The 19,445-nt window shown below is 60.0% G+C and overlaps 8 protein-coding genes across 8 annotated transcripts; 4 read left to right on the top strand and 4 right to left on the bottom strand.

Annotated features, from left to right (window-relative positions):
• Window positions 1-38: 38 nt before the first annotated feature.
• PM20D2_1 (Peptidase M20 domain-containing protein 2) lies at window positions 39-1,739 on the bottom strand (the record flags this gene model as incomplete). Its single annotated transcript, XM_062768244.1, has 8 exons — window positions 39-186; window positions 219-295; window positions 330-428; window positions 466-550; window positions 586-679; window positions 713-976; window positions 1,015-1,060; window positions 1,104-1,739. 8 exons carry the CDS (start codon window positions 1,737-1,739, stop codon window positions 39-41), a joined length of 1,449 nt encoding a protein of 482 aa, XP_062624228.1.
• Window positions 1,740-2,115: 376 nt separating this feature from the next.
• Window positions 2,116-2,790, bottom strand: LOC62_01G001745 (uncharacterized protein; the record flags this gene model as incomplete). The annotated part of the gene is made up of 1 exon (XM_062768243.1): window positions 2,116-2,790. One exon carries the CDS (start codon window positions 2,788-2,790, stop codon window positions 2,116-2,118), a length of 675 nt encoding a protein of 224 aa, XP_062624227.1.
• A 2,479-nt stretch (window positions 2,791-5,269) lies between these two features.
• LOC62_01G001744 (uncharacterized protein) lies at window positions 5,270-5,959 on the top strand (the record flags this gene model as incomplete). The annotated part of the gene is made up of 1 exon (XM_062768242.1): window positions 5,270-5,959. One exon carries the CDS (start codon window positions 5,270-5,272, stop codon window positions 5,957-5,959), a length of 690 nt encoding a protein of 229 aa, XP_062624226.1.
• A 666-nt stretch (window positions 5,960-6,625) lies between these two features.
• LOC62_01G001743 (uncharacterized protein) lies at window positions 6,626-7,303 on the top strand (the record flags this gene model as incomplete). Its single annotated transcript, XM_062768241.1, has 1 exon — window positions 6,626-7,303. One exon carries the CDS (start codon window positions 6,626-6,628, stop codon window positions 7,301-7,303), a length of 678 nt encoding a protein of 225 aa, XP_062624225.1.
• Window positions 7,304-8,334: 1,031 nt separating this feature from the next.
• LOC62_01G001742 (uncharacterized protein) lies at window positions 8,335-8,776 on the bottom strand (the record flags this gene model as incomplete). Its single annotated transcript, XM_062768240.1, has 3 exons — window positions 8,715-8,776; window positions 8,532-8,673; window positions 8,335-8,496 (listed from the first exon to the last, which is right to left on the bottom strand). The coding sequence occupies exons 1-3, from the start codon at window positions 8,762-8,764 to the stop codon at window positions 8,335-8,337; spliced, it is 354 nt and encodes a 117-aa protein (XP_062624224.1). The 5' UTR covers window positions 8,765-8,776.
• Window positions 8,777-9,183: 407 nt separating this feature from the next.
• Window positions 9,184-10,701, top strand: YBR241C_1 (putative metabolite transport protein). The gene is made up of 2 exons (XM_062768239.1): window positions 9,184-9,456; window positions 9,494-10,701. The coding sequence occupies exons 1-2, from the start codon at window positions 9,268-9,270 to the stop codon at window positions 10,616-10,618; spliced, it is 1,314 nt and encodes a 437-aa protein (XP_062624223.1). The 5' UTR covers window positions 9,184-9,267; the 3' UTR covers window positions 10,619-10,701.
• Window positions 10,702-11,289: 588 nt separating this feature from the next.
• On the top strand, window positions 11,290-13,265 carry uapC (Purine permease). Its single transcript, XM_062768238.1, has 4 exons — window positions 11,290-11,587; window positions 11,634-12,110; window positions 12,148-12,780; window positions 12,826-13,265. Exons 1-4 carry the CDS (start codon window positions 11,301-11,303, stop codon window positions 13,193-13,195), a joined length of 1,767 nt encoding a protein of 588 aa, XP_062624222.1. The 5' UTR covers window positions 11,290-11,300; the 3' UTR covers window positions 13,196-13,265.
• Window positions 13,266-15,219: 1,954 nt separating this feature from the next.
• ams1_5 (Alpha-mannosidase) lies at window positions 15,220-18,749 on the bottom strand (the record flags this gene model as incomplete). The annotated part of the gene is made up of 8 exons (XM_062768237.1): window positions 15,220-15,370; window positions 15,411-16,235; window positions 16,274-17,224; window positions 17,258-17,686; window positions 17,729-18,036; window positions 18,070-18,284; window positions 18,320-18,566; window positions 18,606-18,749. The coding sequence occupies 8 exons, from the start codon at window positions 18,747-18,749 to the stop codon at window positions 15,220-15,222; spliced, it is 3,270 nt and encodes a 1,089-aa protein (XP_062624221.1).
• Window positions 18,750-19,445: the final 696 nt, after the last annotated feature.

Here is a 19,445-nt window from a genome sequence, read left to right as displayed (position 1 = left end):
ATGGACAATAAGACAGCATTGCATCAATGTCAACCTTGCTAGCTCTTCATGTCGTCCTTCCACCACTCGGTCGCGTCTTCGGCAAACGCCGAGTCGGAGAGGAAGCGAGCACCGACGATACTCATCGCCGTGGCCGCGTGCAGTGTCTCGGTATGCGCCTCCTCGGTACGGCACTTGTCTCGGAATCTGGCGTCAGCTCCGCCCATGCCTAGGCTCACTCCTTGGTGTGGTTGCCGCGGCCGAGAGTAGCCGGGATGCCGAACATTGGATGGCACGCTGGCAACGCATACGTGACCTGCATGTCAGCTCGTCAGAGGGATCTCACCCACGTTTCCAAAGTCTGTCGAGGCACCGGGGTTGGTCCCCTCGCCCAGCTCGATAGGGATGGGCACATTGTACAGTTCGCTCATGGCGGATGCGTACTCCTCCTGCTGGGTTAGACATGAACTCTCGAACCAGACCCACCCCAAACAGCTTGTTGTTCCGTAGATCATAGGTGATGGGTTCGGTCTTGAACTTGAGTTTGCAGCCCGTCGCCTCGGCGGCGCCCCTGGGCATTAGAGTGCGCACTACATTGAGACTTACTTGAAGCACCCAATGGCCTTGGCCATAAGCTCCTCGACACCGCTGGCGCGGCTCGCCCGGACATAGTACTTCATCGACGTGTAGTCGGGAATAACTGGGGTCAGCTCCTTCCTACTGCTCGACCCACTGTTTGGCGCTTCACCACCGTCCACGATGATGCCGTGAACTCTGTCCGTCGGGTGCAGCTGCTGACGGAGGGCCGAGATAGATGTGTACGAGATGTTGGCGGCGTCTAGTGCGTTGATGCCGTCCCATGGTGCTGCACCGGCGTGCGTTGTGCGGCCGAAGAACTCGACGGCGATCGTCTGGAAGGCGAGCGTGGGGAGGACGCCGCCCGAGTTTGCGGTGAAGCCAGCCGGGTGGATCATCATGCATCCGTCGATGCCCTTGTCTTGAGGACCGTCAGACTCGCAATTGAAGCACACTCACATCCTCCGCGTTCGATTAGCAGAACCTTGCCGGCGCCGCCCTCTTCCTGAGGTTGTCAGCACATGCCCGTCCGTCATCAGGCCACTCACCGCCGGCGTTCCCATCAGGACCACTGTGCCATCAATCCCATGCTTCTTCATTGCAGCCCGTACGCCAAGAAGTGCTGCAACACCTCCAATCGCAATGAGGTTGTGCCCGCACGCATGGCCGACTTCAGGCAGGGCATCGTACTCCGAGTTGAAGGCCCACGTGCGACCGTTGCCCTGCGAGTAGGTGGCTGTAAAGGCGGTCTCGAGGCCCTTGTAGTCCTTCTCAATGGCGAAGCCCTCGGACTCGAGGAACGATATGAGCTTCGCAGATGACTTGTACTCCTTGTACGCCAGCTCGGGGTTGTCGGAGATGTACAGCGAGATCGCGGTCAACGGGGCGCGGTACGACTCGATCGTCGCCTTGATCGTCTCGCGCACGTCCGAGGAGAGGCTCTTGCCGTCGGAGGAGTAGGCCGGTAGATCATCAAGGAAGGGCTTGACGGAAGCTGACATGAAGCCTTGGGTGGGGGAGCAGCACGGCTCGAGATGTTGGTGGGCGCTCGGGATATTGCGCTTGACCTCGGCATGGTACCCCGAGGTAGAGATTGCGGCCTTGGGCGGCTCACCCTGCTGGCGGTTCTTGCGCGAGAAGAACGAGAAGCAGCAGCCCGGAACACTTGGCGATGACGACGGCATGGCGGCAGGTGATTATGGAGCTGGATGCGAGTGGATGAAGAGCAGAAGAGCAAAATGACCTACCCAAGACCGCCTATTTCTATCAGCGGCCGAGGATGGGTCGGCACCATGAGGTCATGCGGACATGGCCGAAACGGCAGTTTGTGCGGCATGTGCCGACTGCCGACCCGGCCGGCTTCTGCCTCGGCAGTGAGCAAATGAACGCATACTGTGGCCGCCTCCGCAAAAAGGCACTTCCATTCATACGGTCATTGAGAGCTATTCCATCTCTTGTGTTCGATAGGTTCCAAGGCTGCAACAGTAATGTACGCGTGGTTTTTGGTGGGGCTTTCCCTCCCACATAGATGGACGAGTCCGAGGCCTTAAGGCGAGACGTTTACGAGGCGCTGCAAACTAACTGGTTGAGGGGGACGACCTGGTAGGACTTGAACATGTCCGAGTTGGATTTTGCGTTGTTGATGAGGTTGGAAAGGTTGTTTGGGTCGCACCATCCGCCGTCACCGACGCTGAGAGCGTTGGACTGGAAAGCCATCACGCTCAAGTAGTTGAATTGACCACCGCACACCGAGGACGCAATAGTGCCGACGGCCTGAGGTGCGGTCCAGTAGTTGCAGCCGGAGTTGAAGTTGGTCTGGTTCTGCAAGGCAGTGAAAATGGCCGTGATGACACTTGCGTGAGCCACCCACACGGCCCTGGTAGTGATTCCGGAGGCGCTGAGGGTTGTGTTCCACACCAGCGGCGTATTTTGGTACTGCCTTACCGCGCCGGAGCAACCGGTATCGCCACATCGCTCATAGACGGTTTCCCCAAACATATAAACCGGTTGAAAGGGGCCATAGTATGCGCGAGCCTTGGTGATGATGAGATTAATTTGGTAGGTACAGTCCTTCTTATCGAGGTGACGAGGCAAGGACTCGTCGAGGAAGGAAAGGTCCAATCCAGCGAGTGTCTCGGGGTCAAGGAGGGACTCGATCCCCGGTTGGGCGGCAGGAGCGGGAGCCGCCAAGAGAGTGGGCACGAGAAGCAATGTACAGATGGCAATGATCTTCATGGTGTCTTCTGGGACGAGGACGTGGGTACTTTGCGAACGAAGTAATGTGGGATGTGAAGAGCTGGCGGTGGTGGGAGTCAGAGTCAGTAGGTCCCTCCTTCGAGATGCTCAAATATATCTTTCAGGAGCAGGGGAGAAGGTCAACGGAGCTCGTACCCTTCCTGCCTAGTTACCGCCGCCTGATTTCTTCGACCGAGGCGTCTGCAATTGAGCTCGCGGCCCCTTGGACTGTAAGAGTACCAGCGCTGCCAGCGGCCAGGTGGTCGGGTCGGCGGGGCTTTGAGTTAGTTCGTCAGTCCACCCTCGGCGATGAAGCCCCGCCTCCCCGGATGCCAGACTGGAGCGGCGCACGGAGCGGTCTTCAACTCCAGACATGGGTGGAGAAAGGACCACTCGCAGTATGTACTGAGAACCGAATAGCAATCCACCAGTTCCACTTGAACGGGTGCCTCTGGTGGGCTGGCAGTTGCGGGGCCCACAGAGCAGCGTGGCCCATGGTCGAGCCCGGGCTGGGGTGACGTGGGAGAGTAGCGTCCGCTTGCCAACTCAGCATCTCCATGAGCCAACCACGCTTGCTGCCCCCGGAGCTGCAGAGGAGTCGGTTCGGGAGAGAGCTAGCCTGGTGTGTCTGCCCCTGCTGCCTGTACCCGGAAAACCCGGCACGGATGGTGCGCAGGTGAAGTGTGCCATGGGACGACGTGTTGAGTTCACATCCGCGAACAACGATGCAAGTTAGCTCTCTGCGAACGAGAGCTTGCCCACATTGATGGAGCAATATATTGAGGGGCTCGAGGCTTCATCCGACGTTCCGCACACGCTCGGTCGAAACAAGGAATGGAACATTAACCTTCTCTCCCACCACCTTTGACTCGGAACCGGTGAAATCGAATGTGTTACGCCAATGGAAGCCAGTATGCTATGTTGACCAGAGGAACGACGCGATGTCCTTTAACAGAGTGGAAAGTCGGACGAACACAAAGGGACAGCGGCGACCAATTGCGCACTGTGGCATTGACGTCCGACTCCCCAGTTCATTTCCCGAAGCACCCAGAGTTCCACATGGATGTCACCCTCCCTTGCTCGGGACCTTTGCTTCTTGACGCTTAACTCAAACCATTGTTAAGTGGGCAGCGAAGCTGTGCAAACTAGTGGGTACGTATGTAATAAACACGACACAAGAGTCCAGAAAACCGAACATGACGAATTGTGCCTGCAAGTAGCTGAACTTTGTTCAGCGAGTGTGGGCTTGGTCGTGTGTATATCGGCCGAGCTGCCGAGGAGAGGGAGCCTTGCATCAGCTGATCTACATACGACAAACCGCGGGACACACACTAGCCTCATTGTGTGCCGGCACTGATGCTCACGGCACACTAAAGAACAGACAAGGCCCAGTAGATACGTCATGAACCTTCACAGTCCGAGACAGTGTTGGTGGTCACATGTCCGGAAGCAAGAAGCGGAATCTACAATCAACGAACGTGGCAGATTGTGAGCACGAGGCGGATAGGAATGCGACGACAAGCTTCACCCGAGGGAGCCTTCCCTCCACCTCCAATGTGGGCAGATATAGGCTACATCGTGAAGGCGTTTGGTCGAGGAGTCGGCCGCCGAGGAGGTCACCTCGACCACTCATGCTCGGATGTTGCTCGGGTGACGTGGGCGGTCGGCATCAAGTCCCACCTCCGTCACTCGCTCGCCAACCCGAACTTCACATGACACACCTTGAACGTCCAGGCCGTATTTTTGCTCCTCTTTGCGCCTACGGTCCTCGCCCCACATGCCCCTACTCCGAAGACATTGAATATGTCACCATGTGCAAACTGGCGGTTGTTCTGCCTGCTCCTTTCTCGTCGCCCGCCACTACACTCGGCCCTTCGCCAAGATTCTGGAGAGTCACCGATTCTCGGCTAACAACTCAGCTATGTTTTTACTAATTTGTTCCTAGGGACCCTGCCTTTAACATCATGCCTTCCGGTACTCTGCAAGAAGAGGAACATGTTGGCAGCCGGCGGTGGGCATCCCCAACGTTAACTCTCGAGTGCCCATGTCGGGTGCCTTTCGGGCCATGCTCGAACTGAGCTAGGTCGTCAACTGGATGTAATGCAGAGCCTCACTGGAGTCCAGGGACAGAGGTGACTTTATGTGTACTACGGTTATCTAATGAGTCGTGATCGTGGCTCCTCTGGACACGCACTGTCGGCACGGGGAACCGAAGTTCGCGTTGAAGCCGCAGATGATTCTGCAGCCGGCAGGAAGATGAAGCAATGACATTCCCCAGTCAGTCCTTGCTCAAACTCGGTCTGATATTATCAGTCCTTATGGGAAACGGAAGAGAAGGGGGAGGGCAGTCGACACCCGACCGCGCGCCGGTCTAAGCTCGAACAGATACTTAAGAGACCACTTTGGACTGTTCGAATCATTGTTTCTCTCACCGTTTTCATCTCTATCCGACCGCCACTGATCAACAATCCCTTGAATCATGAAGCTCCTCACTCTATTCTACCTCCTCTTCGTACCCACTCTGCTGGCCATCCCTGCCCCCGTCACCGACGCCGACGCTGAGGCCATCGCCCTGCCCGACGCCGATGCCGCCACGTTCAAGGACCACCTAACCCCCGGGCTCCTCAAGAGGGGCTGCACCATCAAGCTCAATTTGGTCATCAGCCAAGCCAACGGTTTCTACGGTCCAAGCTCTCCCGAGTCGGTGGTGGGAGATATCATCGATAGCCGCTGCAGCAACAGCGGTTGTTCCAGCGCCGTCAAGCAATACCAGCTGAATCCTTACACTTTGAACGCCACACTCGGCCCCTATGGAATTAATGGGAACACGGCATCCTACCTCGTCCCCGCATTCAAAGAGTCAATCCAGCGAATCATGCGACAGACACAGTTGGCCTCAGTCACTCCCGGTACCTCCTCAGTCCACTGGGTCGGCCCGCAATACGTCGGCCTCATCTCGGACATTGATTGCGATGGAACAATCACCCCACTCAGCATCTTGCAGTTTCAGACGAATGCTATTCGGGTCGGTGACGGATTTTGGTGCGACCCCAACTTCGTGTACAACCTCGCCAACTCTGCGAAGGCAGCTCCGAGTTACTTCAGCACCCATGCCTTATTCCCAGTTAGCTCCTACGGCTGCAACAGTTATGTTGCGCCGTACGCCTGAGGCTACCGTTCTCATCGACCCAGTTAGCAATGACCAAATCGTCCGTAACCAAACACAATGTGTATGTTCCCAAATGGATGTCTTTTCTGCTTGACGAGCAGTCTGTGTGTTTGTCATTTAGCCATCTGCGCTGAAGTTATGCCAGTAGGGAGCGTTAGGATATACCTGTCAGTTGCCGCGCGCTCGTCTCCGCCGTCTTTGGTGTTGAGGAGGTATCACCCATTCGCGTTGTGACAAACGCCACTCTCGCCAGCGTCCCAAGCACGGAGATGACCTGTCCACATGCGACTGCAGCTCTAGTTCAAGAAAAGGATGTGATCGCGAACATGTTTATTTCCAAAGCCCCGGTACTGAAGAATCTCAGACACCCTCCCCGTCGACCATGTGGCCCCCCAACATCCAAACTCTAACGTTGGCTTCTCTGGGCTGCAGGTGAGAGGGTGCGTGACCGACCGAAAGGCATTCCTCGGTCACAGGTGGCATGAAACGAAGTGAAATCGGTTGGGATGTACTGCAGTAGTGGCTCGTCGGGCACGGGTGCTGCATGGGGATGTAGGTGTCGATCAATGCCCCCTCTCACGTCGCAGGTCTACTTAAAGGTGGCACTTCCCATGATACCAACGCGTCCTTCTCACTTAACTTTCATCCCATCCTCAAATCTGCACCATGAATATTTTCACCCTCTTCGGACTCCTCCTCGCTCCCACACTCCTCGCAGGGCCTGCGCCGGCCCCGGAAGCCGCCGCGGCCCCGCTCTCTCTACCCGACGCTGCCTCCTTCGAGGGGCTCCTCAGCCCCGAGCTCGCCAAGAGGGGCTGCACCCTCAAGCTGGGCCTCATCATCAGCAAGGCTCAAGGCTACTTTGGCCCGAACCGGCCCTCGTGGGTGGTCGAGAACACTTTCGATCAGCGTTGCAACAATGCTGGCTGCTCCACGAACCAGCTGCAGTACAGCTTTGCTCCCTTCGTGCTGAACGTCACTATCGGTACCTACAACTTCGGACCCAACAATGCTGCGACGCTCGTCACTGCGTACAAGTATGCGCTCTCCAGCATCTACCAGCAAACCCAGACGTCGCATGTCTCTGGGAGTACCACCTATTGGAATGGGCCCCAATACGTCGGCCTGAAACAGGACGTGGATTGCGACGGCACCATCATCCCCGCCAGCGTCTTGAACTTCAACACGAACGCCTTCCGCGTGGGTGATGGCGGCTGGTGCGACAGCAACAATCTGGTCAGCGTGGTCAACAACGCGAAAGCGTACCCCAACTATTTCTCCACCTATGCCTTGTACCCAGCCAGTTCCTACAACTGTGACCCGTACGTTATTTCGTACACTTGAAGGATACCCCCCGGATTCTTGTTCCAGTATGCAGAGCCAATCCAGTATCCATAACTCTGTCGTGAATGAAGATAGCTTCGGAATGAATCAAATGAGCTGTACCGCGCTTGTTGCGTGTGTTCCAGGCCTTGACCAGCTTCCGTCACACAGAGGCCATAACGTCCTGGAGGTGGAGGCAGCCGTTACAAACTTGGTGGTCGAACGGCAGGACCGACAGTGTGGCAGGCTCCCAGTGGCGTTCACCGGCATGAAGTGCCTCCCAGCGAAGGGCCCAGCGCTAGCACAGCACCGCCTCGAGCATGGCCGGTGCTTGGCATGCTATTATTGAAAGCCCCAGCCCCGATATGTGGACACGAGAGGCTATTGCCGCGAGCCCACAAGGGATAGTTCCTCGATGCCGAGAGACGCACTAAAGTATTCTAGCTCCAGCCCACCACCCATCCTGGGGATGGAACATCTGGACTACTGCTCTGAACCATGTGCTTCTGGCGACCTTTGGACGCATATCTGAGCCGATCAACCTCGGGGCTGTGCCATTGTTGACGATACGGGTCGCCAGGCAGCTCCCATTGCCTCACTGCCCACCACGGGCTGACCTCACCTCAGCTTGTGGAGGGTTGGCCGTGGAGCCCCTCCATTGTCCCTATCGAGGCTGGAGCTGTGCCCGCCGCACGCCTTGCGTGCACAAGCTTCCTCGGCTGGCGGATGAGAGAGACGCATGATCAGGGCTGCCACGCGCCACTTCCTGTGGATCCACGTGGCGCTGTAAGTGAGACATGAGACATTCTCATCATAGAGGTGGGGTGGGCCGAAGCGGCTTCGGCTTTCTCGACCAGATAGCACGTGTTCTGATACGTCTGTCGAAGTATGGAAGCCGCAATCCAAGCATGTTGACGTGGGCGGTGCCGACTGGATGTAGCAGAACTAACCGCTGCCCAAGACCGCTACATAGGAGCCCCTTCCTGCCCATCATCGACAGTTGTACATGCCCAAGGCTTCGCAGTCTAAAACCAACCCCTCGCGCCCACCTCCTATCGCTTCACCGGTGCCCACAGCGCCAACGCGACCAACCCCAGCCCAATCCCGACTCCCACCCCACCGACCCCCCACTCTGGGCTGTCGAGCTCGCGCAGGGAGTCCAACTCGCGTAGGCTGTAGTACACCGTGAACATGCCGACGATGAGGAGACAGATCTGGCGTCAGCGCTGTCATTCTGCGAGTAACGTACCTTAGGGCCTGCGTTTCGTCTTGTGAACGTCTTGAGGGGGTTGATGGCGAACTGGAGCGGCGGGAGCTCGTCGTCAGTGATGCCATCTTCCTCTTCTGCCGTGAAGCGGCCTTCTTCCAAGAGCAGCGGCGAGGGAGAAGGGCTGAGGTCAGCACCGATGTTCGGCGTCAGGATGCAACCCACCTCGCGACCGGCTTGTGCTTCAAGGGCGTTCCTTCGTACGGACCCGCCATGGTGGTCGGTGGCGAATGTGGTGAAGCACAAGTCGTAGCAATGTACACACTTGATAGCACTCACTACCTGAGAACATTGCGTGAAGACTTAGCGGCAATGACGCCGAAATCATCTCACGTCGATGACCTGCCCAAGGTCGCCGACGTCGACATGCCGGCTAGAGCCCGCTAGTGGTGCTAGTCGGCGAGGCGGGCCGCGGACGCTGCGGCGTCTCATCGGAATGCATTGCGTCCCGCAGATGCACATCTATGAAACATATAACGCAAGGTCGAGGTGGGTGGGTACCTTCGTCGCTATAAACATGCTGCTGACGGAAGTGTCCGCCAGCCGGCATCGTCGGGCCGCAATGAGCCGACGAGCCCGGCTTCGGCGGCGTAAACACCACCTGAACTGGCCCCCATCGCTTGCACTCATCGCATCCTTCTTGTTCCTGCTTCTCTCCTTGCACCAGGGCCATCATCATCGGCCTCAAGTCCCTCGGGACTGGCCATCGATCGCCAGCATGACCCTCTCCAACACCGCTACCGCATTCACGGCCGCGTGGGCCGGCCTCGCCGTCTTCCAGCACGGCATGGCCGTGTCCGGCCTGAACGGCATCCAGGCGCCGCTCTCCTGCGGGCTCGCCGGCGGCGCCAGCAACGATGACCTACCGACGTGGCTCGACTGGCTCAGGCCATGCGTGCCGATGACTGTAAGCTCCATACGTGGCTCCAGCTCACGCCCCCCAGCCCACAGAGTTTGGCTTCGCCGTCAGCGTGTTCACCCTCGGCGGACTCGTCTCCTCCCTCGCGTCCCGCGCTGTGATCCACTCGTACGGCGTCGTCGGAGCCCTGCGTCTCTCTGCACTGTTTGTGCTCTTCGGCTCCGCCCTTCTTGCCCTTGCCAACTCGGTCCCACAGATGTCGGCCGCGAGAACCCTCGTCGGTCTCGGCTGCGGCATCTCGACCACGACGGTGCCTCTCGTCTTGGCCAGCGTCGCCCCATCACATATCCGTCGCTCAGTCGGCCTGTTGAACCAGCTCTTCATCGTCGCGGGCGTGCTGCTCGGCCAGGCCTTAAGCTTCCCCCTGGGGTACAGGTACCTCTGGCGCTTTGTGCCCGCCGTCAGCGTGGCCATCGCCGTGGTCCAGCTTCTCGGCAGTCTGTTCGTCCACGTGCCAGAGGACGAGCTTGCAGTGAGCCCCGAAGCCGAACCCTTGCTCGCGACCGCTATCCGCCCCGCCAACCTCAGCTTCACCGAGCTCATCCGCTCCAAGGAACCACGCATCCAGCGCGCCTTCTACGTCGTGCTCGTCACCCAGTTCTGCCAGCAAATCACGGGCATCAGCGCTGTCATGTACTTTTCGACGCGCATCATGACGCCCGTGTTCCCCGGTAACGCCAAGGTTGTCGCCCTCGCCATCGTGATGTGGAAGCTGCCGATCACTGCGTCGCCGGCGGTGCTGATCGAGCGCATCGGGGCCAAGCCGCTGCTCATCGTCCCCACCTTTGTCATGGCGCTCGCAAGTCTCGTACTCGCAATCGGGATCAACCAGAGCGCAGGGGCACTGGCCATCGCGGGCATCATGGTCTTCGTGACCGCCTTCAGCGTTGGCCTCGGGCCAGTGGTCTGGGTCGTGATCGGCGACATTGTTCCGCCCCACGCCCGCGCCGCGGCAAGCTCGATTGGGCTGGCAGTCAACTGGAGCACCAACTTTGTCATTGGTGTCAGCTTCCTGCCGCTCCAGGCGTGCCTGAGTGGTGGCCAGCCTTCAGGCGAAGGCAACGTGTTCTACGTGTTTGCCGTCACCTGCGCGCTCGCCGCGTTGTGGATCAGGAGGGCATATGCGTCGTTCGAGGCAATCTCTGAGTAGGGCTCCGGGTCGAGCGGAGTAAGGCTAGATACGACAAGAAACGACACAGTTCTATAGTAGTGCATGCATTGGCTGAGAGGGCATCGAGCGGATGACCAAGCCTGCCAAGCTCCCGCAACTCTTATCGCGCATCGACGGCAGCCGGCCCGACCGCGAGCTTGGACACGAGGATGGGTCGGCAACGAGCGGGCTACGCTGCCGTCCGCCACGGCCAGCGAAGGGAGCCTGAGTGGGTGCCCAAGCTCCTCGGCGGTTTGCGTATCTAGTTGTCCGCAAGGCACCGCGGTGAGTGGAGATGGGACCCAGTCATAGGCCGAGGAGTCGACGCCGCTCCGTAGGCTCCACACCGGCTGGCGGGGAGACTGCTGCGCAAGATCGCCGGTCGCTCTGTACCGAGTCAGGGGTCATGAGTGTACGTATATTAGTCGTTCGGCGTGCGGCTTGGCCCGCCGACTTGAGAGAGTTACGGCCGGCCGGTTGCGTGGCGGCGCCGCGCGCTCTCGTTGGCTGACTTATCGCGAGCTCCACACACCCTTATCTCCAACCTCCGATGACATTTCCCGATTGATTCACCACTGAATGGATACGGCTATCTGGTGCATCGAGGCCTGTTCTCACGCAGGCTAGCATATATACGCGCTCAGACGACCATGCAAGCGGATCACTCACCTCCTCACTCACCATGGGCGTGCCAGAATCACCCACAGCATCCGACAAGATTGACGGGTCGGTCAACGTACTCGAGGCGGGATCGACCAACTCGAACCTCGGCCCCGTGCCGGTGCGCAAGTTCAGCCCCATGCGCACCCTAAAGTCGCTGGGCAGCAAGGATGCCTGGCTTGGTGACTACGACTACGGCTCGCTGTTCATCCCCAACATGCCGTGGTCCAAGACGAAGCGCGAGCTGCCCTTCTATGGTGTGCACGACAAACTGCCCTATCTTCTAATGATCATCCTGGGCCTTCAGCAGTAAGCCGTGGCTGTAGAGCACCTCGGGACCAAGCTCACATCACAGTGCCCTCGCAATGGTCGGTGGACTCGTCGTCCCACCCCTCCTGCTTGGCGGCGGCGCTGGCGCCAACCTCGGCCCCGAAATCCAGCAGTACCTCATCTCTGGCAGTCTGATCTGGTGCGCCATCGGCACGGTGGTGCAGGTGTCGCGCGTCCGGATGTTTGGCACCAAGTACTACCTCGGCACGGGCATCATCAGCGTCACCGGCACATCGTTTGCGTTTGCCAACGTCGCGCTGCAGTATCTTGCCCAGAGCTACGCCAACGGCACCTGCCCGACCGCCGCTGATGGGACACACCTGCCGTGCCCAAAGGAATACGGCGCGATCCTCGGCACCACGACGCTCACCGGCATTCTCGCCCTCGGCCTGTCCTTTGTCCCACCCAAGATCATCCGCAAGGTTTTCCCGCCGCTCGTGACGGGCACCATGATTGTGTTCATGGGCGCGTCGCTCGTTATCGCTGGCGTCAACAACTGGGGGTGAGTGCAGATGTGCCGAGCCGTGCTGACTCTACAGCGGTGGCTCGGGACCGTGTCGCAACGACCCGACCCTCAAGTGCATTGCCGGCTCCCAGGCGCACCACTGGGGCTCGGCCCAGTTCCTCGGTCTCGGCTTTGCGTGCATGGCAATGATCATTATCTGCGAGATCTTCGGCTCGGCCTTCTTCAAGTCGGCCGCCGTGTTCATCGGCCTGCTCACTGGCCTCATCATCGCGGCGGCCACCGGATATTTTGACAAGAGTGCTATCAAGGCGGCGCCGGGCGGCACGTTCCTGTGGATGCACACGTTCCCGCTCGGCCTGCGCGGACAGCTCGTGTTGCCCATGCTCGCGACGTGGTGCGTCAGTGTCGCCGAGACGATCGGCAACATCACCGCATCGAGCGATGTCTCCAGGCTCGAAATCACCGGCAAGGTCTTCGAGTCGCGCGTGCAAGGCGGCATTCTGGCCGATGCGCTGAGTGCTAGCATCGCCGGCCTCGCTACCGTGCCCGCTCTCACGACCTTTGCGCAGAACGCCGGAGTGATCGCCCTTACCCGCAACGCCTCGCTGCAGAGTGGCTACATGTGCGCGTTCTTCCTCTTCCTCATGGGCGTCATTGGCAAGTTTGGGGCCATCTTCGTCGCGTGCCCGCCAAGTGTCATCGGAGGGTGAGTGAACTCGTGAGCCTGAGGACCCATGCTCACACAACCCAGCTTCACGACATTCCTGTTCGGCTCAGTGTCGGTGTCTGGTATCCGCGTTCTCGCCTATGCCAAGTGGTCTCGCCGAGACCGCTTCATCGCGACCCCAGCCTTTGCCCTCGGCCTGGCCTCGCTCTGTGTGCCCGACTGGTTCGACCACATCTTCACGTACAAGGGCAACAACAAGGGCTTGTCCGGTTTGATCCAGGCCGTCGTGTTGGTGGTTGCGTCCCCATACCTCATCGCGGCGCTTATCGCCGCTGTCCTCAACTGCACACTGCCGAGCGACATGGAGGAGGAGCAGCATGCTTCCACTGAGGAGGAGCGGCAGACTTGGAACCAGCCAGGGTCGATTGCGGATCGTACCGAGCCCGGTGTCTAGGGATTGAGTATCGAGTCGTGGCCGTTGTATTGCAGATGATGATGAACTGGGGTTTGCTCGTGGAAACCGCATGGACAGTCGACACCTGGCGTCATGACTGTTGTCGTCAGTGCCCACGAGGTTAGTCCCTCCCCGTCAATGCGAATTATGTACATGCCCAAAGAAACCCATGCTAGAGAAGACGGCGGCGCCTAGTAAGCGGACCCGGGAGCGTTGACGTTGAGGCCGTACTTCTCGACGAGGTCGGCGTGGTGGATGCCCGCAACATCAGGGTGGGCCCTCAGCCGCGACTTGAGCGCGTTCTGGCCGTAGAGCGAGTGGATGGCGTTTGTGGGGTCGACAGTGACGCCGTTGGCCTCGGACTTGAGCTCTTCTGGCAGGTCAATGAGGGGCAGGTTGGCGTCGAGCTGGGGGTTGAAGAAGAAGGGAATGGAAATGCGCTCGTCGGGAGCAAGAGGCGCAATGACGCGGTGGTTGGTCGCCTTGAGGTAGCCTTGCGTCGCGTACTCGAGCATCTCGCCAATGTTGACCACGAACGCGCCAGGGACAGGGGGGGCAGCGACCCACTCGCCGTCCTTCTCGACCTGCAGGCCGGCGACACCAGGCTCGATCCACAGCAGCGTGAGCACACCGGCGTCCTTGTGGGCACCGACGCCCTGGGCGTTGCGGTCCTCGCCCGACGTGCCGGGGTAGCGGACAATCTTGAGCAGCGTCGCGGGCTTGCCGAAATGCTGGTCAAAGTAGTCCTCCTCGGCGCCGAGGGCGAGCGCCCATGCGCGGAGCAGCTTGCGGGCGACCTCGATCAGCTTGGTCTGCCACTCGTCCACGAGGGGCTGGAGGGCCGGCAGGGCCGAGGGCCACTGGTTCGGCCCGAGGAGGCGGAGGAAGTCGGGCGAGTTCTCGCGGTCGGTGATCGCCTCGTCCTCGGGGCCAATGTCGATCTGCTCGCGCCAGTCGACCTTGCCCTTGGTGCGCTCGCCGCCAAGACGCGTGTAGCCACGGAAGTGGGGCGACTTGACGTTCTCGATCTCGAGCTTGTCGTCCTCGGGGAGGGCGAAGAACTGGCGCGAGGTGGAGAGGAGGCGCGACTCGAGGTCGGGGGTGATGCCCGTGCCGACGAGGTAGAAGAAGCCGACGTCGTGCGTCGCGTCTCGCAGCTGTGTGCGGAAGCGCTCGGCAGCCTCGGGTCCCTGGTCGAGCTGCGAGAGGTCGAGGATGGGCAGGGGGAAGTTGGGCTCAGCCATGGCTGCCTTGACCGACGTGGGGAACGGGTTGTCGAGAGTGGTGGTGGTGGCCGTCATGGTGGCGCGCGCGTGTGTCTTATGGCCTGTTGTTGTCGATGAGCAGGTTGCGTCTGATGGCGAAGAGCCGGTCTGTGCGATTACAGAGAGCAGAGAAGTGGGTCAGATTACAAGATGAGAGGCTTCAAGTCTGTGAGCCTGCTCGCTCGGCCCAACCATTCTAACATATACTGCAGATTGCGTGATTGATCTTGCGAGCAACCCATGTCGCCGCATCTTGTCGGCGCCGGCCCGTCGGCTCGTCTTGCCGCAGGGGCAACTGCAGCAAAGCCAGGCGAGCATTTTGCAAACAAAAGTGGGCTCCGCAAAGCGTTTGCCGCGCTGGGCGGTTGACGAGAGCCGAGGCAGTCAGTCAGCGACAAAGGCAGGATGGCAGAGGTTCGGCGACTCCGTCTGTCAGCCCTGGACAACCTCCACACGCCGCCTGGGGAACAACTTGTCTCGGCAGCCCGCGTCGTCGACTTCAGAACATCTTGGCGAGACAAGCAGCTACATGCTTTCGGGACGAACGGCCGCGGGGCAAGGCAGAGGCGTCGGCCTTGCCCGAGCCGCCGTCGAGGTCAGCTGGCTGACCTGACTGCACATCCCGAGACTGCTCGTCACTTTACTGACCACATCGCAGCCGGTAACGCATCGCTGCTGGACAGACGCCCTCTGACATCCCAACTACTCGATTGATCTCACCGCCGGCTCCTGGCCCGTGTCTCGCGTACCCCGCCGTGTCTACAAAGTCAGACGGACTGTCTTGATCTCGAACCCGTGGCACGGGAGAGTAACCTTCGCCCCGGTCGCGGTGGGTACGAGCTCCAAGTCTGAGACATGCTCCTCGAGGATGTCGACCACCTCGGCTTTGACGACGCCAAGGCTGGCACCACTGTCTGTCAGCTACATCGTCACCCCCCATCTCAACTCACATGTTGAGCACTGCCCGACCCCGGCCGCCATACTGTTCGAAGAGGCGCACGATGACTGTCTTTGTCCCCTCGCCGTCGTCCTCGCCGCGCTTGATCGTCTCAAGCACGACGTTCCGCGCGCCGCTCAACGTCACCGGGCTGCCTGCAAACCTTTCCGCAGCGCGACGCAAGCGAAACGGGTTATTGAACGCGCTCGCGACTGCCGGCACGTCGCTCTCGGCAAACGTCCCAGTGTGCGGGTAGATGCCAAAGCTGAACCGGTGCTGGCCGATGTCGAGCTCGGGGTCCGGCATGCGGCTCCCGCGCACGAGCGACAGCGTCATGACATTGCCCGTGGTCGAGTAGCCGTACTTGGACTCGTTGACGATGGCCACGCCGTAACCCCACTCGCTGAGGTCCGCGAAGCGGTGCGCGCAGACCTCGTAGCGCGCGGCATCCCACGAGGTGTTGCGGTGCGTCGGGCGCTGGAGGACGCCGAACTGCGTGTCGTAGGTCGCATTGTCCGCACTGATCGTGAGGGGGAGGTAGAACTTGAGGAACTCGTGATACTGCTGCCAGTCGACGTCGGCATCGATGGTGATCAGCTTGGGGGTGCGGGACGTCGCGTCCAGGGAGAGGTCAAAGACGAGCGTGCTGGCCTTGTACTTGATCGTTGTTCGGAGGGTCGCGCGCACAGGTGACGTGGTGAGCACCTCGACGGCGTCGAAGACCAGCTGGTCGGCCTTCTCGAGATGGAACGCCTCGACGTCCCACGCGTCCCAGTAGTTGGGCTGGTCTTCGTACACGACGAAGCCGGCGGTCTCTCCCTCGGGGATGAGCTCTTTCCTGCACGTCAGCCGAGCTGGCGACGGTGGACAACTTACTCCTCGGCAAGGTCGAGAATGCTCGTGATCCGTCCGCCCTCGATGCGGAGGACCACGGCCGCGTTGGCCAGCACGTACACCCCGGGAGCGACTTGGCGCGCGGTCGGCGCTGCAGCCGTCGGTTCGACTGACACTGCGACGTCGCTCACTCCGTCACTCGCAAGGAGGACATACTCGCCCTGGCTTCCCCACCCACTCGGCACCTGGACCACCTCCTCGCGAGCGACACCAGGCAGCGTGTTGATGCCTACCAGGCCGTTGGCACCCTTGTCGGTTCCATACAGCACGTCATACGCTTCCTTGATAACCTCGAGCGCACTGGCCCGAATGCTGTCGTACATCTCCCGCACCTCGCCGTAGACCTTGTTGATCGACGAGCCTGGCAGCACGTCGTGGAACTGGTTGAGCAGCAGGTCCTGCCACACCTTGTCGAGCCGGGCCTTGGGGTAGCTGTAGTCGCGGTACACGCTTGCCATCGTCGCCGCGTACTCGGCCTCGCGCATCAGGATCTCGCTTTCCCTGTTGCCCTTCTTGACAAACGCGCCCGACGTGTACGTCGCGCGATGGATCTCAAGGTACAGCTCGCCTCGCCAGATGGGCAGCGTGGCGCCGTTGGCCGTCTCGTCGCGCACGGCGTCAAAGAAATCGCCAAAGTTGCCGCCGTACTTGATCTTGGGGATGTGGCCCGGTGCATCGTCCCGGTTGGTCACGAGCGCGCGCGCGCGGCGGAGCGACTCAAGCATGGGCGCGTTGGGTCCACCGCCTCCATCACCGTTACCGAACAGCAGCAACGTATGCTTGCTGACCTCGAGGTTACGATGCTCAGTGACGGCTTTGCGGAAGTCCTCAACCTTGCACTGCGCCGTGTAGGTCCCCACTGGCGTCATGTGTGCGAGCACCTGTGTGCCATCGAGCCCGACCCAGTTGAACGTCGTGTGCGGGAACGGGTTGCTGCGGTCAGCAATGCCCACAAGCTGCACTCACGTGTCGTTCCACGAGATCTTCTGCGTGAAGAAATTGGGAGCATGCGACAGGCGCGAGATCTGTGGCAATTGGGACGAGTACCCGAATGTGTCGGGAAGCACAAATGTGGAGCTGTAGGCCCCAAACTCGCGCTTAAAGTATCGCTGGCCGTAGAGGAACTGGCGGGCGAGGGCTTCACCAGACGGGAGGTTGGTGTCCATCTCGACCCAGGTCGCGCCGAGCGGCTCAAACTTGCCCTCATGAGATTTCTCAACAATGCGTGCAAACAACTCGGGGTAGAGGTCCTGCAGCCACTGGAACTGCTGGGGCTGGGTCGCCGAGAAGACGTACTCGGGGTATCGATCCATGAGGTCCAGCTGCGTGGACCATGACCGTGCCGACTTTTGCTGTGTGACCGAGTAGGGCCACAGCCATCCCGTGTCAATGTGGCTGGAGGTCGTCAGCGAATGCAACGTTGACTGGTGGACTTACCAGTGGCCAATTGCCCACAGCGTACCGTCAGTGACGGTCTGCTGGCACTCGGCGTCGACATCCCGCTCCCAGTTGTCCCCAAGCACCTTCTCTGCAACCTTGCGCGACGCGGCACAGCTCGCCAAGTCTCCCCGTCGGAAGTGGTTGATCATCTCGTTGGCAGTGTACCGCGCCACCTGGGACAGTGACGACTCGTCAGGCAGTTGCTGCCACAGCTGCACGAGGAACTCGTAATCCCACTTCAGGCGCCATGCGTCCATGTTGGGCACAACGAGGTCGGCCGTGATGAGTTCCCAAGTTTGCTCGACCTGGCGTCAGCAGTGCACCAGCGCCTGACGCACAAAGTGATTATTCTTCGGTCCGAACATGTCGTCGTTGATCCCAAACACGCCGTTGCAGCTCGCCTCAATGTAGTATCGACCAACTCCTGCTGCACGGTGGTTGTCGGGGATGATGAAGTCGACACGGCGCTCATTGTAGTCGCCACCTGTGAGGCCTTGGTACGCGAAACCGTCTTCACCATACACCAGGCCTTCACCAGCAAAGTCAAACTCGACTGCGTGTGAGTGTGAGTCAGTCGTAGACACTCACGCTGCACTCGCTCATAGTTGGCATACTCGGGTGGAATGTTCACCTCGACCTTGAACCAGTGGTTGGACCAGTTGGGCCCGAGGCGGATACCTTTCTTGACGGGCTTGTATACTTGGTTCTTGGCTTCGTCGAACGAAGCCTTGGACCCATTTGGGGCGGCCCAGTACTCCAGCTTGACATGTGCCTCGTCATCAAGTCGGTGTGCTGTCAGGAGGGCAGATAGGTTGTAGTCCTCGTAGTACCCGCCCTGTCATCGTCAGTCACGCGGCTGACAAACTCAACTCACAATGAAGCCTTCCCGCAACCTCCTCTCCGTCTGCTTGAGTAAGAACTTGTACCGCGCGTCGGTAGACTTGACGGGGTATGTCTTGGCGGTAAACTGTCCTCCGTTGGCCGAGTGGCCATTCGGCATGCCGTTCGCTGGGCTCATGACGGCTGATTCAGTCTTGAAAGTGCGACAACAAGCCAAACAGCGGAGTCACACCGAGTTATACGTCGTCCTAAGCCTCGCGGGATGCCGAACTGTCCCCGAATCCCTGGCCGAGAGTACCGAACTCACCACGGACGTCAGACCCCCGTGAGGTCGCACGCGGATGTTGGTCGGCGAGTCGGGCCGCGACGATAGGCGTATTGACCGGGTCAGCTGGGGCAACATGTGACTACAACTGCGATAAATCGGTCCTTGACGGACCACAGACGACCTTGGACGTAATAGAAGCACAACATTGACGTCGGACAAGAATAGGTAAGCGAGCAGAGCACATGGACGGCCGCGGGTGCGTGCGTCTTCGGACGAGTCCGCCACGCCCGCCACGGGCAAGAGGCCACGGGCAACCTTGCCCCGGCAGCTGATGAGATACGCTCCCGCAGGGACTCCGGACGAGAACCGACCGCTTTACCCGTCCATCCGGGGCGTGTCCTAGATCCAGACCGCCGGATATGCTCCTTGGCGCCATGGTGTTCGGTGTCGCGTACTGCGTACCGGTCGCTTACGCCTGCCAACGTTTGTCAGAGTGCCAACTTTGGCCCTGCCCAGGGGTGGGCGTAGAGCGGTGGGATTTGTGGGTGGGGGAAGGGTCGGGTCAAGGGTGCCACCAAACGCCCGGACAAGTGGCGGACAGCTCTC

Source organism: Vanrija pseudolonga, chromosome 1 (genome assembly GCF_020906515.1).
Source record: "Vanrija pseudolonga chromosome 1, complete sequence".
NCBI classification, from domain to species: domain Eukaryota; kingdom Fungi; phylum Basidiomycota; class Tremellomycetes; order Trichosporonales; family Trichosporonaceae; genus Vanrija; species Vanrija pseudolonga.
Note: the sequence above shows the minus strand (reverse complement) of the source record. Positions and strands in the feature narration are given on the sequence as shown.

What these genes read in the sequence shown, in the direction of transcription:
- YBR241C_1 (XM_062768239.1), top strand. Translation starts at nt 9,268, where the DNA reads ATGACCCTCTCCAACACCGCTACCGCATTCACGGCCGCGTGGGCCGGC. An exon ending in GGCCATGCGTGCCGATGACT is followed by an intron (nt 9,457 to 9,493) that starts GTAAGCTCCATA and finishes CACGCCCCCCAG; the next exon opens with CCCACAGAGTTTGGCTTCGC.
- uapC (XM_062768238.1), top strand. Translation starts at nt 11,301, where the DNA reads ATGGGCGTGCCAGAATCACCCACAGCATCCGACAAGATTGACGGGTCG. An exon ending in GCTGGCGTCAACAACTGGGG is followed by an intron (nt 12,111 to 12,147) that starts GTGAGTGCAGAT and finishes CTGACTCTACAG; the next exon opens with CGGTGGCTCGGGACCGTGTC. An exon ending in CCGCCAAGTGTCATCGGAGG is followed by an intron (nt 12,781 to 12,825) that starts GTGAGTGAACTC and finishes CACACAACCCAG; the next exon opens with CTTCACGACATTCCTGTTCG.